The sequence below is a fragment of the Impatiens glandulifera genome, chromosome 6, assembly GCF_907164915.1.
Source record: "Impatiens glandulifera chromosome 6, dImpGla2.1, whole genome shotgun sequence".
NCBI lineage: Eukaryota > Viridiplantae > Streptophyta > Magnoliopsida > Ericales > Balsaminaceae > Impatiens > Impatiens glandulifera.
The window spans coordinates 1,340,189-1,355,367 of record NC_061867.1 but is presented as its reverse complement, the minus strand read 5'-3'; the positions used below and the strand labels follow the sequence as shown (position 1 = coordinate 1,355,367).

Here is a 15,179-nt window from a genome sequence, read left to right as displayed (position 1 = left end):
TTATTTAAAGTTTTTATGTTATACTTTGATAAATAAATTTAAGATAACATTAAATTAATATACTTCATTACTTATATAATTAATAACTTGTATGTTTATGATATAATAAACTAAATAGTGTAAAAAAAGTGTTTGTAATATTATATTAGTTAAAATAATTATTAATTTATATCATTTATTTTTTATAATATAATATTTTATATTAACATTTGTTTTAATTTTTGTCAATGATATTATTAGAAATTTCAAAAACATAACCAAATCTGAATATTAAGAGATTATTTAAAATTGTATATAATATTTGTTTTTCGTTTTTATTATCTAAATCAATTTTTTTTTATTAGGTAAAAGATTTACAAAGTTTGTATATCACTGTTAAAAATAAATAAAATTATATTGGAAAGTAATATAGGGATTACTTCGGAAGGCGTGGAAGTCGAGCATAACACAGTTTCAAAACCTGACCTGACTCTAATATTTTTAATTAATAAAATTAATATCCAATATAAAAAATATTTGAAAACTAAAATTTCATATTTGTTTTACATAATTTTTATTATTTATTTTAATTCTTGAAAAAATAAAAACAAAAGATATAATGTAAATTTATTTTTCATGTGTTATATTAATCAAAAGAATAAACACAATTTTAAAAACTGAAAAATTGAAAATGAAATTTAAATGTTAACTGGTGAGGCAATAACAAATTGTTGCTAATACTTAATATATTAGTTGATATTTAATTTTATAAATAATTAAATGTATTATTTTTTTTTTATACAATATTTTTATAAATTAAATTATGTCATCAAATTATAATTTATTTATTTACTTATTTTGTTCCCACATCGGTCGATGACGATGACGATGGCGGCTAGAAAAACTTAGATTCTAGTATATAAAAGTAGAGTCAATGAAACTAATAGGCATACCTTTCTAAGCCTTTTGCTAAGATCAAGTGTATCTATTCTTATCAGTTTAATATTTGATATGTGAGTCATTGGCTCACAATGATATTAAATTAACTTTTTCGGGGAAAGACCGATCACGGTAACTTGTTGCTGGGGTCTTCGAATGTCGCCCTTGTGTCGAACTTCTGCTTAGGCCAGGCGCACCTAATCAAATTTAAAAATTATAAAATAATTATTACTTTTTATGATTTAATTTTTATTAATATTAGTTTTAGTAATTATATTTTAAGTTTATAGGATTTTATTTTTATCTAACCTCGTAGTAAGAGATATTATTTAAGCTTGTGTGTATTTATATTTTAATTATAATTATAGATTTAAGTTGTGTTATTTTTATTTTTTTACAAATGTTGGGTTTGGAGTCAAAGTTGAAAATAGTTGATTAAGAGAAGATTTTGTATGTATTTAAAAATAAAAAATAAAAAATTATGGTGTGTAATAAAAATAATAAACAGAAAAAAATAGAAAATGTAATTATTTTACTTTATTTATCAAAAAAAATAAAATAATAGACATTAAACTGATTAACCAAAAAAATACTAAATATATTTGTGCTTGTCAATGGTGTAAACATATGTCTACTTTTTCTCTTTAGACTAAGTTCACTCTTTAAATTTCAATTAATATATTAGAAAACCTTATAAAACATTTCTTTCTCCATTTTGTATATACTTTTAAGTATTTTAAACAAAAAATAGTTGTTTGTTTGATTTTTTTATTATAAATTATTGTTTAATTAAAGTAAAAACAAATTAATTTATTTAAAACAATTGTAAGAAATATTATTTTTAGTAATTAATGAAAATTATATCTAACCAATAATATGTGTTAATTGTGATTTGTATGGTGCAAAATAATCATATTTTTATGTTTAGCACAAATTTAAATAATCTTGTGTTGTGCCCAATGTTTACTAAAAATGATATACATTTATTTAGAGTTGTGGTGTAATATTTGATAAACAAATTTATGTTGATATTAAAATTAATATATTTTTTGATTTTTATTATTTTGTAACATTTTGTAACATTTTGTTAATGATATAATAAACTAGACAGTGTAAAAATAAAGTTTAGTTTGTTATTATATTAGTTAAAATAATAAAATAACTATTAATTTATTTTTATAATATAATATTTTATAACAAATTTTTTTTGTCAATATACTCAACCTGAGTATTAAAAATATTATTTAAATTTGTGTATATATTTCTCTTTTTCATTTTATATTTTTTATAATATAAATAAAATCAAGAGAGTTATAAAGGTTTGAAATTATTCTGTCAAAAAAAAATGATATTAGAGAGTTGTTATAAGAGAGAAGATCACTGTAAAGAGTTAGAACTAACTAAATAAATATTTAAAAATATAATTTTTTTTTATAAATGTTGTATATAACTTTAATTAGCAAGCACCACCCCGAGAAACAAAAGATTCATTAAACATCAAATAATATATTAAGTATTAGCAACAATTTTTTATTGTCTCACCAATTAATATTTAAATCTCATTTTCATTTTTTCAATTTCCAAATTTTATTTATTATTTAATTTAATATACCACATGAAAAATAAATGTAAGTTATAATATTTTGCTTTTATTTTTTCTTACTAATTTATAAGAATTAATAAAAATTATATAAAACAAATATCAAATTTTATTTTCAAATATTTTTTAGACAAGTTTTCTTTAAAAGTGATTTTTTTTTTAAATGTCAGAGTTATAGAACTAGATCAGTGGGTTATATGCCCTTCACACTTCTAGCTTCCAATACTCTCTACCCTGATTATTATCTCTCTATTCTTAGTACCATTTTTTTCTATTTATTTTAACTGTGTTATTCAAACTTTATAATATTTTACATAATAAAAAGTTAATTTATACAATAAAATAAAATAATAATATATACAAATTTAAATAATATTTTCTACTATTCAGAAGGGGTATATTGACAAAATTATAATAAATTTGTTATATAATAATTAATAAAACATATTATATTATAAAAAATAAATTATAATAGTACACAACACTTTATTCTTACATTATTTAGTTTATTATATAAGTAAGAAAATATAATAATTTAATGTTAACTTAAATTTATTTATCAAAATATAACTCACTTTAAATAAATATTTGATTTTCTAAGAATTTATATATTGTATAATTGTATTTCGTGTATAAACAAGTCACTATTATGCACACACTAGAAATAATTAGTTGGGCTATGAACCGTTGTTTTAAACTTGAAAAAATAAAATTATTTAACAGTAATACATTTACAATTAACACATATTATATATATATATATATAATTGTCTAGTTGAGAGTTGAGACATCCAATATTATTAAAAACTAAAACTAATATTTTTTAACTGTTTTAAATTAATTTCATTTATTTTATCTTTAATTAAGAAATAATTTTTAAAAGGACATAAAAAGTTAAAAAAGAGTTTATAAGAAGGGGGTTAAAATAGACAAATATATGAATTGAAATGAAGAGAGAAACATAATTTAAGATAAAAAGTAAGTATATTTTTATATCAATTAATATATTTAATATTTATAATTTTGGTTAATTGGTTTAACGTCTTTTTTTTCATCTATGCTTATTCTTGTGATAAATTAACAAATTAATTATATTTTTTCCTTTTATTTTTTTATTTTCACATATATATATATATACAAAATTCTTCTCAGTCAACTCTTCTAAAAGATAAGGTTAAATCAATATTTATAATAAAAATAAAAATATAGATACCCTAAAACTTAAATAATATTTATTTTCAATTAAATATATGATTACCTTTTTTATATATAAATTAAATTATGTCATTAAATTATAATTTATACTTATATTGTTTGAAACACAAGTACATAGTAACATATGAGAGTTTATATGAAATCATATTTATTTACTCATATTTTTGAAACACAAATTAAATATTAACATGTGAGAATTTTACATGAAATTATAATATATTTTTTTACTACCATTTTTTTACTTAATTTGTTTGAAACAAAATAAATAGTACCAAGTATGATATTAAAAGTTAAAACTTAGCATTTATATTATATATGACATATGTTATACTTACAATAACTAATTATGGTTAAATATCTTATAAACATTATACTAATTATGGTTAAATATCTTATAAACATTATACTAGATTTTTTATATATATGTTTTATTTGTTATATACAGTACATGTTATATAAATCTTTAGAAAAAAAATAATAAAAAATCCAAATATTAATTATTTTATTATCCTAGTATTACATTCTTATATATTTATATACCAAATATAAAATTATAAAACATATATTTCAATTAAAACAAGGAATATAATATATATATATATATATTAAGAAACACAGAGTAGAGATGGATCGTTTATATTGTATTGCTAAAATATAAATATATAATAAAATTCTATAAACGAATTTTTTAATATAATATATATTAAAATATATTAAAATTTTATATTATTATAAAAAGATAATCTTAAAATACTTATAAAATATGAGAAATAAATAAATATATTACTAATTTTATATATTTAATTATGTTTATATTCATAGGGCAGATCATATTACTAATTTTATATATTTAATTATGTTTATATTCATAGGGCAGATCAATTTGGTTTGTTATTCGGAAAAGTTTCAAATTGATTTTTATTTCTAACCCTTAATTGATTTTTATTTGTCCCATTTTACTCCTAATTCAGATATTCCAAAAAGTTATTTAATCACTAATTCAATGAAATAATAAACTAAACACAAACACTATTTTTCATCATTCATTTTCCCCATTTGCAATAATCCTTTTATTGAAGCAAGATCAAAAGGAAAGGATAACCAGTTTGTGCATTTTTACGATTTTATTTCATGAAGATAATTACTATGCACGTGGTATAGAGTTTTTACGGAAATCAAAACACAACTAACCGATCAATCAGACATTAGGAGGCGGCCAAATTTTCCCAAAAAGGTCCTCGACACGTTTAGCTTGATCAATATAACCTTCCAGTCCAGTTGCTAGTAGTTCAACAGACGCAGGTCCCATAGCCGAGGCAAAGCTATATTGATCCCACTTCACCAACTGCACAATTCAATCGATCAATACAAATCTGGACTAACAAGATTAAACAGAGTAAATTAATAAAACCTCTTCATCGCTGAAACTGTAGGCGGAAGCTGACTGTGGTGATAGCCTTCGAGGCAGAGAGTATTTCTCATCGGGGAGAGTGACAGACTCCTTTAGAGATTGCAGTACCTTCAAAGGACTGATGATATAATCAACCCTGATCAACAAATTAAGGTTCAATTGTCGTTAATTATGAATTATGATACTCTCTTATAATTAGTAGCAAACAGTTGAAGGTCAAGTGAAACGCACCCTAATAGGTTGAAAACATCCTGCTTGTTTCGTACAGCTGCAGCCATTAGTTTCGATTTGTACCCATTCTTGTGTATGTAGTTATACGCTTTTGTAACCTTTCCAACATTATATTTGAATCAGAATGTTACATATATAGTGAAGATAAATTAAACTAACTAACCAAAGCTAGGCCAGGATCCTCTCCTCTTCTTATTGCAAGTTCAATTTCAGCATCACCTGAATGGTTCCGCGCCCAATCCTGTCACCACCATTATACATGTAACTAAACACTCGTATCGGTAACAAATCATCATCATTAGATACAAAACAATACCCGAAGGCGACCAACAAATATCTGAATAACAGAAGTACCCGCTTGAGCTGCTGCAGCAGCTTGACAAAAGCTGAACCATATAACCAAACAGTATTATTGCAGTTACAAGATAACAACACTTAATCCAAAACAATAACAGATTCTTACCTGTAAACAAAAGTCAAATGCGTTTGTATCCCTTCAGATTCCAACAATCTCGACGCCTCAATTCCCTAACATTGATCAGTAATTCAAGAAATAAGCTAAATGTTCTCGTGAATAGAAGCATAAACAAAAACACTCACTTGCCAAGTTGAAGGTATTTTAAACAATAAACGATCATGAGAAACTTCAATTTCATCATATAATTTCAGCAGCTCGTGTACCTAGTCGAGGACCCGAGGCAGTTAGGGTTTTACTTTTTACAAATACATATAAATAACAAGAACAACAATCGTTTACGAAGAGTTACCTTGCTAACAATACCATTTGTATCATACGCAAGTCGAGCATCAACTTCAGTAGAGACTCGACCAGGAACTAACTTAGTTAAATCAGCACCAACATTCACCAATGCCTAATCTCAAATAACTAAACTAAATCAGAATTTCTCTTCTTTATCATCATTCTTAAACTGTTAATGATAACGATTTACCTTATTGATGAAACAGGACATGCGAGAACCTGGATCATCAAGTCTACAAGCTGGATCTGCTAATGCGGTATCAACTGCACTCTACATAACCAACAGGAATGAAGAAATAATGATGATATACATTCGAAAAATGATAAAATTACCTTGAATGTTGTATCAGGGAGACTGCATATGCCGAGGAGAAGAGAAGAGCTAACAGTAGCGGCGGTTGGAGGAAACCTTTCGAAATCATCGAAAACGACTGTATCAGGTACGATCTCGCTGTAGGTTGAAACGGAATCGAGTTCAGTAGTAACAGTGCCTGTACGATAACGAATTATGTATGTATTGAGATCGGAATGTAAGAAACAACATAAGAAGAAGAAGAACCTGCGGCGAGAGAAGATGAGGACGACGGAGGAATGGAGAGACGAATGGCGGTGGTGCGAGGGAGAGAGTAGGGTTTGGGAGTGGTGAAAGTGAATGTGGATCTTGAACAGTGAATCGGTGACCTGAATCTCGTCTTTTCCTGATGAATGGAAGTAGATTAGATACAGGTAGTAAGGAATTGATATGAGAGAATGTTATTATACCTTGAGAGATGAGGAAAGAGCGGTGGATGGAGCATGCAATGAAGTAGACATCTTGTTTGTGATCTAGAGCTTGAAGAAGAGATCAAATGAGAGTGAATTGAACTTAGAATTCAGCTTAGATGGATAAGATCTATGGATATTTCGATTCCATCTTTGGAACCTCCGTCATCAACAATTGATCTGTCCATTTCCTTTCCTTTTTGTCTCTACTTTTATCATTATTTTTTCTATAACAATGGACATGGTTACGATCATAAAAATTTCGACAATTTTATTACATTTGCTCATATAATGAATATTAGTCTTATATAATGAATATTAGTCGTAATTCATATAAGTGACTCATTGATTTCAACATATGACAATACGACAACGAATTATCATAATATAATAACGGTTAATCTTTTATATGTTGTATATCAATTAGTTTATTCGGCTAACATCGAAGTTGTTTGATGAAAAATGACTTATGGAAAATATATTGCATCTGTGTCACACATTAGTTTCTAATTCAAAGATATCTCCCAAAGATATGTTTTGGGAGAGTGATATTAGTGTCAACAATTCTATTAATTTTTTTTATTTACATCATAATCTGAAATATTGTGAATAAAAATTATTAATTTATCATTTTTAATTTAAAGATAAAAGGTTCTAATATAGGTGGTTTGTAAGGGTGAATTCAGAATTTTTATTTTTGATTGGGCTGATTTTAATTTTTTAGTAATTAAATTTATCAATAAATACCCCTAATAAAATAAATATAAAAGATCTAAGAAATGAACGAAATACCCGATTTAATAACAAATTTATATATATAAAAATTATCTCGTATTATTGAAAATGTAAAAATAAGACAAGAAAATATATAAAATTTAACAAACTTTTACATATTATTTAAGTTGCAACCTTCTATTTTTTATAGAATAAAATTCATCTATTATAGAATCTGAATCAATATCTTCAAGAAGCTCTCGTTCAATATAAATTATCATAGTATCAGCTAAAAACTCTTCTTCCATCTTATTCCGTTGAATAGTTTTCACATGTTTCATTGCTGAAAATGATTTTTCTGTAGTGGCAGTAGAAACTGGTAAAGTCAAAACAAGTCGAATCAATCTATCAATCAAATTATAATTTGATGACTTATTTGTTTCAACTAATCTGCGGCACAATTCAATGATGGAAGACATATTTTGAAAATTCTCATTACGAGAAACATCAATTTTATAATGCTGAAGTTGGGATCTCAAATAATGCATTTCTTGTTCACTGAAGTCTCCTGGATAATACTTTTCAGCCAATTTGCAAATATCTTCACCTTTAAATGATTTAAAATTATCTTTAGGGTCCAAAGCAGAACTAAGTTTAAGGAGCTCTACTGCCTCATCACTAAATCTGGAATTCAACTCTTCTTGTTGAAAATCTATCACTGAATTGAAGATATTGAAATGATAGTGTTGTTGAATTGTCAACGAATCTTTTTGTTGACATGAACGTCTTGTTGCACTTTTGTATGAAGCATTCAGATCCGGAATTTCAATGTCATGTTGTGTGCAAACCATTTGCACGTATTCTAAGAGATGATCAAATCCTTCTTCTCTAAAATTGAAAAGTAGTGCTTTAGTAGTTGATACTAGATCCATGGCATTTATAATATCAAGAGATTTGTTTTGCAAAGCTTGACAAAGCAGGTTTGTAATTCCCATAATTTTTTGCATCATATAAAGTGTGAAAACAAATTCAAAAGATCTCAAAGTTATCAAACAACCACATGCTTCTCCACGTAAAGAACTAGACGATCCTTCTTCCACAATACTTTCAAGAACAGAAATAGTTGCACCAAACATATCAATTAAACTACAAATAGATTCAAAATGAGAGCTCCATCGAGTTGATCCACTACGATGTAAATTACCAATTTGATTCATTCCTTTACCAGTATCCCGTTCACCTGAAGTAATCATACGATCAATTTCAATAGTTTGAGTAGAATGTAACTCAGAATGCCATTTGGAGGAACAACCAATAAGATTAATAATGGTGGATAGTTTTGAAAAAAATAGCCAAACAGAAATCTCTTTTGTAGAAGCTCCAACTAATGCTAATTGCAACCTATGAGCAAAGCAATGTATATAATATGCATATGGACACTCTCGAAGAAATAGAGCTTGAAGTCCATTCCAAGCACCAGACATGTTACTAGCACCGTCGTACCCTTGCCCTCTCATATTGGTGACATTCAAATTATGTCGAGAAAAAACATCTGATATGCTCTTCTTTAATGTTGAAGCAGTAGTATTTGGAACATTAACAATATCAAAGAAACGCTCTCGTAAAATACCCAAACAATCAACAAATCTCAAAATAATTGACATCTGCTCTTTATCTTTAGCTTCATTAACTAAAATACAGAACTTCGCATCTCCAATTTCTTCACGGATTTTTTTCCTTACTTTATTTGCAAAAATATGCAAAATTTCTTTCTGAATAGTTGGTGAAGTATATGTTGCATTTCTTGGAGCTTTTTCTAATACTATATCACCAATATTAACATTCAATCGACCCATAAGTTTTATCATCTCTATAAAATTACCACGATTTTTAGAAGATGAAGATTCATCATGACCTCTAAATGCACAAGCTTGTAAACTAAGCCATCGAATACTCTCAATTGTCGTCTTAAGTCGTAATCGATTTTTCTGAACTTCATCTAAACTTTGGGCATTCAATATGTTGTCAATATGTCCACTTACTTTCATCAAATCTTCAACACATTTCACTGAATTACTATGTGAGGAAGTAGGACCTCCCACGTGAATTAAAAGTGGACATTTAACTCCATCGTTAACCCTTTTCCAGTTATTAAATCCATCAATAGTGAATGAAGGATTAATAGGTGATTTCTTTTGGAAAAGAAAACAAGGAAAACAAAATATTAAATCCTTTGATGAAGAATACTCTAACCAAGGAAACTTTTCAAACCACGAGTATTGAAATCTACGATACTGAGTTTGTGATCCAAACTTAGTTCTTGGATACTCATCTAACTTAGGTTGATACGGACCCATTCTAATATAAGACCGCCTAATTTCATCTTGTTGATTTATTGGATGTTGCCATATAGGAATCCGAATTGCGGGATCTCGTTCAAGATTATTAAGATCAATTTCAACCCTTGGAAAATTTAAAACAGGTTGTTCTTCTTCCGTATTAGATGTATAAGATTGAAGATTTACCTCGTTAACCGTAGATGTAGATGAATTTTCTTTATGTTTGAAAAACGACAATAATGTCTTTCTTTTTTTACTCCTTTCATTATCCATTGTAATCCTGTTAACAAAAATATAGAATTAAAATAAGAATATATAATTTATACAATCTTATGTTATAAACAAAATTAATTGAGAAAAGGTAAAGAAAATTAACCGAGAGATTCAAAAGAGAGACCAAAGATAGTTTTAGAGAAATTAAATCAAACAATCATAAAAATTTAAATTATGAAAGTTTAAGTGTGAATATAAAAAAATATAATATAATAATAATATAATTTAATATAATATACTAATAATATATATATATATATTATTATAGATAGATCATATTCTTATAAGATATTATATTTAGAGATAGAAAATTTTAGCCAGCTGTATATAATAGATATTATATATATATATATAAAAAAAAAAAATATATTACTGGACTACTGCCCACCCCCACCATAGCCCGCTGAGTACATCCGCCATACTGGTTTGGATTATGTCTTTCAATAGATGTCATCCTCCATTTTGATTGATAGTTAATTGTTTAGTAAAAAAATATCTGAGAATTGATGACCTCAGTTTTTTATACTTAACCATCCGTAAAAGTTTTTAATATTTAACCGTCCGTAAATTTTACATGATCTCATGATTAGAAAAAAAAAAAAAAAAAAAAAGACTCTTTTGATCTTTAGCAATCACTTGTATACACTTTCCTTTTTTTTTAGGAATCAAAACTCGAGTTGCAAAGACGGATACTTACTTATAATATCAAATCTCTCAAAGAGCTATTGGAAATTTATAATATCAAAATTTTATAATTTTATACGTTAATTACTTATATTTAATTTTATAACTATAATTTATTTATTATTATTTTTTAAAATTTAATTATATATATAAGAAATATTTATTTAAATAAAGCAGTTAACATTTTAATTTAAGTCAATATTTTTTTAAACGAGATTTTATATTTATAAAATTAAAAATATATTATCTATAATTAATATTCTCTTAAACTAAATTTAAATTTAATAATAATATATAAAATTTATAAATGATAAAAGAATTTAAGTCAACTCACAATGTTATTACTTTTATTTAAGAAAACTAATTGATTTTCTTTTTTTCTCAGTAAACTAAAATGTCAAAATCGATAATAAAATAATGCAAAAGAAAATATTCTTATATAATTAATTCATTTATTAGAATAAATAATAAAATATAAATTTATAAATATAAATTCAATTTTTGCTATAAAATAGTAAAATCAAAGATGTTTACAAGAAAACTTGAAATGGTAAATATTTACTTAGTTTAAAGATTTATCTAAATAATCTCCTCTAGCAAAAAAAAATTGATTTATTTGAAAAGAGTTAGAAATTAGAGATTTGAAAGAAAGAACATTCATACAAATTGACTATGTTAACATAAACACAAACAACACCATAATACTCTATTTACTACATTAAAAAAACAACTACATAGTGAACAATATTCATAAAACACACATAGTTCATAACCAAACCAAACTAGGAATAAAAACCTACAAACATAACACATCTCCCCCACCATTTTTTTTATAGGGGAGCTCAAACAGAAATAAAATAGTTCATTACATCTTAAATTATAACTACTAAGATAAACCAAGAAATTAAAGAATAATACTTCAATATTAATAATCTTCATACTACTTCTTAAGTGGTGTTGATCATTTCCTTCTCTTCCTTCCATCTCACAAGAGATTCCAAGAATTGTTCCACCTGCATTTTCAAAAATTAAGTATATAGTAAGTTTGCGCGTGCGTATTTGATTCGGGTATTCGGGTATTCAAGTTTCCTCACCTCCGAAGGATCCTTAAGGGAAAATGACGCACTCGATTCTTTTGGGTTAGGGGAGACCAGAATTCCATAGCCAAGGTTTCGCTCTCGCAATATCTATTCATCCAGATATATTTTTCAACATTAATATTCGTCATTTAAGTAAAAGTTTCTTACGCAAATGAATTACCTTGAATGCATCTTCATCCGTTTTGTCATCTCCAATGTAAAGTGCGAGCACATCGTCGGTTTGACTACACCCTATAATTACAAGAATCATTAGTAACCAAGATTAACCAATCACATAAACATACATATATGGCTATGTTTGCTTACCTAGTGATTCCAGCATAAATTCAACAGCTTTCCCTTTATCCCAACTAATAGCAGGACGAACCTCTAAAACCTAAAACATTGTATACAATGTTAGAAACCGAGATAGAGCTAAAAACAAGCAGAACAAAAATAAATACCTTCCGTCCATGAGTTAGTCGTAATCGAGGGTATTCCTTTAGAATGTCATAAACACATTGTGCCATAACTTGCCAGCTCTGCCATTACGAAAAATAATAGTAAGAGATGCTGTTATAAATGTATAAATTGCTGGCATTGTTAAAGAAAATGAGAATCCTCACCTTCTCATCTACGTTACGATAATGTATAGAAGCGCAAAATTTATGATTCTCCACCTTAGCACCTTTAATACTTTTAGTATTGGTCACAAAGGTTCTAAAAACCTGCAAAACCGCCATTACTTTATTAAGCAGGCAGTTTATTTGATCGATGGTTAGCTAAATTTGTATAAGAATTAACATACCTCGTCAATCATGGGTATAAACTCTCTAGCAGGCTGGAATAAGTTCACTTCTCTACCCTATTATGATGAATGAAAATGATCTGTAAAATTTTCCCACAAATTTTGTGAAAATTAATATCGTCATACCTGTTGGTTGGTGGATTCCTCAGCTGGCAATTTGTCATTAACAGGGACCATAATGTCCATTCCATGACTACCAGCATAGTAGAGCTCACTTAGTCCTACTAAGTCATGCACCTGAAAATTTAACCAACGACATTGAAATAGAATCAGAACCGGGGTTAAAATGCGAGAACACTCAAGAAATGAGAATTCTAATAACCACGAATCAGAGAAGTGAGAGCAAACAAAGAAGACATGCAAAATCTCAGCTTGAACGAGAGAAGGACAAGCTACAGAGTGGGGTTAACCATGATGGTTAAAAAGGAGACAGGCCTAGCCCAAGAGCCACAAGGAAAACTAGGATGTGTTTTGATTTCAGCTCCTCCAAGGGGTACATTTTGATTTTTGAATTTTGATGATTTCTCTAATTTCCGTTCTCTTTGATTAACTTATGGCAAAAACATGTCATAACTTGATTTGATTTTGTCAGTTGTCTCTCTATAATTGTAAGATCTTCTCAAAATGTGAATTATTTAAATCGATTCATCCTTTCAAAAATAAAATAAAAAATCGTAACCGGGGTTAGCTACCAACTTTGAGTGTCATTATTCACAAGAGAGAATCGGCATACCTTGTCACGTCTTCTTCCACTAATAATTGCCGTCAAAAAATACTTGGCAACATTCCTAACAGCATTTCGCATCTAACAAGGGAGTGATCTCTCATTAGCATAAGACATATACAATTGCAGAATACTATAAGGACAAAATCAAACACAAATACAAAAGAACACTCACATTGTCAGATATGAAGGCCCGATCAGGATCATCAACTATGGGTGAAAGAGTACCATCATAATCCAAAAATATAACAACCTTCTTACTCCCTGCCTGATCCATGATATGCTGGAAAGAATTCAGTGCTGGTGGATACTTGAGCTGCAGAATCAATTCATCACATTAAAATCAAAGCCAAAAGTCACCATATCCAAGATAAATTCCAAAGAGTTAGCCAGCCATACATACCAACCAAGACTCATAACTTATGTCAGAATCTTCAGAATCTTCTAAAGGGATTGCAAACTCGATATCATCAATTATCTTCTTCCGAGAAGGTGAAGAAGATTGCATTGCATCCAACCACCCATTAGAACGAACATCATCAAGCTTAATTGGCCTCTTTCGTTGTTTTGTCAACACACCAGATTGCGAATAAGGTAATAAACTAGAATTGATTCCTAGCATTGAGTTATGAATTGGTGCAGGATCTGTGATAACAGGTGATACACTTGTCGAATTCAAATCCATCAAATCTAATCAAATCACTTCCTTCTAACTTCTGATTCAACAAATTAGCTACTTTTTTACACCTCCTTTAAGCTGTATAATAATAATGATAATAAACAAACAAGGAATCAGGTCAAGATTTGCGAAAAATATGATCTTTACTATTAGATTCAAGACTAAACATGCATCTAATCAAAATTGTTAACACCATAACTCATAAGGATTGGACCACATCTGCACACAAGGTGGGAGATCAAATACCTAATTTATCAATAAAAGTGGTCCATATCTTCCACAAAGAAACAAATAAAAACGGGCCCATCCGACTAACTCTTTAACTTATATATGAAACGAAACCAGAGGAATTGATTGAATGCGGTAAATCGCCGGAGAATTACAGGTCGAGAGAAATGGAAAACAGTGAAAGCTCACATGCATTTCAACAGAGGTCAGAAATGACAAGACTGAAAAGACTGATAAAATATAAAGTAAATCGTAATGATACAGAGAAAAGCTTTTAATCTATCATACCTAAATCAGAAGCTCCGATTCCTTCTATCAATGGCGATTGATTGATTGATTGCGGCAGCTAGATTCAAAAACAAATAATGAAACCCTAGAAAGAGAAATAGAAATAAAGAGAGAGAAATTTGGTAACCGCTATTGATCAGTTTATATAGTCGAAAAAGACGTGCCAAACAAGGCACCCACTAATTTCTTCATTGGAAATTGCCGCGCGTAACCTAACTGTAAATTATATTTATATTTTTTCTTTCAAAAAAATTAATTAAAAAATTTTAATTAGTTTATCGTGTGTTTCACGTGCTCCCCACAATCATGGTCTCCACTTCAATCGGGTCGTTACATTTGTATATATATTTATCGCGATGAAAAACAATAAAAATTAAAATTATTTGGTAATGACACGTGTCTTTATAAAATGACATCTGGCATTTATGCATGATTATGTGTCAATATATAATTTAATTAAAATGGT

The 15,179-nt window shown here is 27.6% G+C and overlaps 3 protein-coding genes and 1 non-coding gene across 4 annotated transcripts; 1 reads left to right on the top strand and 3 right to left on the bottom strand.

Annotated features, from left to right (window-relative positions):
- The first annotated feature begins 928 nt into the window (after positions 1-928).
- On the top strand, positions 929-1,120 carry LOC124944216. The gene has a single exon (XR_007099861.1). It is a non-coding gene; the product is annotated as a U2 spliceosomal RNA (small nuclear RNA).
- A 3,704-nt stretch (positions 1,121-4,824) lies between these two features.
- LOC124941514 (transaldolase) lies at positions 4,825-7,103 on the bottom strand. Its single transcript, XM_047481855.1, has 12 exons — positions 6,898-7,103; positions 6,695-6,833; positions 6,469-6,626; positions 6,326-6,406; positions 6,143-6,247; positions 5,976-6,056; positions 5,839-5,903; positions 5,692-5,761; positions 5,539-5,616; positions 5,376-5,473; positions 5,145-5,280; positions 4,825-5,078 (listed from the first exon to the last, which is right to left on the bottom strand). The coding sequence occupies exons 1-12, from the start codon at positions 6,946-6,948 to the stop codon at positions 4,932-4,934; spliced, it is 1,209 nt and encodes a 402-aa protein (XP_047337811.1). The 5' UTR covers positions 6,949-7,103; the 3' UTR covers positions 4,825-4,931.
- A 953-nt stretch (positions 7,104-8,056) lies between these two features.
- LOC124941572 (zinc finger MYM-type protein 1-like) lies at positions 8,057-10,223 on the bottom strand. Its single transcript, XM_047481913.1, has 2 exons — positions 8,111-10,223; positions 8,057-8,061 (listed from the first exon to the last, which is right to left on the bottom strand). The coding sequence occupies exons 1-2, from the start codon at positions 10,221-10,223 to the stop codon at positions 8,057-8,059; spliced, it is 2,118 nt and encodes a 705-aa protein (XP_047337869.1).
- Positions 10,224-11,554: 1,331 nt separating this feature from the next.
- On the bottom strand, positions 11,555-14,835 carry LOC124941635 (probable trehalose-phosphate phosphatase F). The gene is made up of 12 exons (XM_047481980.1): positions 14,714-14,835; positions 13,922-14,275; positions 13,694-13,834; positions 13,528-13,599; positions 12,921-13,031; positions 12,795-12,851; positions 12,613-12,714; positions 12,451-12,528; positions 12,314-12,383; positions 12,168-12,238; positions 12,002-12,094; positions 11,555-11,920 (listed from the first exon to the last, which is right to left on the bottom strand). The coding sequence occupies exons 2-12, from the start codon at positions 14,201-14,203 to the stop codon at positions 11,855-11,857; spliced, it is 1,143 nt and encodes a 380-aa protein (XP_047337936.1). The 5' UTR covers positions 14,204-14,275; positions 14,714-14,835; the 3' UTR covers positions 11,555-11,854.
- Positions 14,836-15,179: the final 344 nt, after the last annotated feature.

Coding starts and splice junctions, on each gene's coding strand:
- LOC124941514 (XM_047481855.1), bottom strand. CDS start 6,948: ATGTCTACTTCATTGCATGCTCCATCCACCGCTCTTTCCTCATCTCTC. Junction 6,057..6,142: donor CAAATGGTATTGTTAGCAAG/GTAACTCTTCGT, acceptor GTCCTCGACTAG/GTACACGAGCTGCTGAAATT. Junction 5,281..5,375: donor GATGTTTTCAACCTATTAGG/GTGCGTTTCACT, acceptor TTTGTTGATCAG/GGTTGATTATATCATCAGTC.
- LOC124941572 (XM_047481913.1), bottom strand. CDS start 10,223: ATGGATAATGAAAGGAGTAAAAAAAGAAAGACATTATTGTCGTTTTTC.
- LOC124941635 (XM_047481980.1), bottom strand. CDS start 14,203: ATGGATTTGAATTCGACAAGTGTATCACCTGTTATCACAGATCCTGCA. Junction 13,600..13,693: donor GGGCCTTCATATCTGACAAT/GTGAGTGTTCTT, acceptor CTCCCTTGTTAG/ATGCGAAATGCTGTTAGGAA. Junction 13,032..13,527: donor GTGGAAGAAGACGTGACAAG/GTATGCCGATTC, acceptor TTAAATTTTCAG/GTGCATGACTTAGTAGGACT.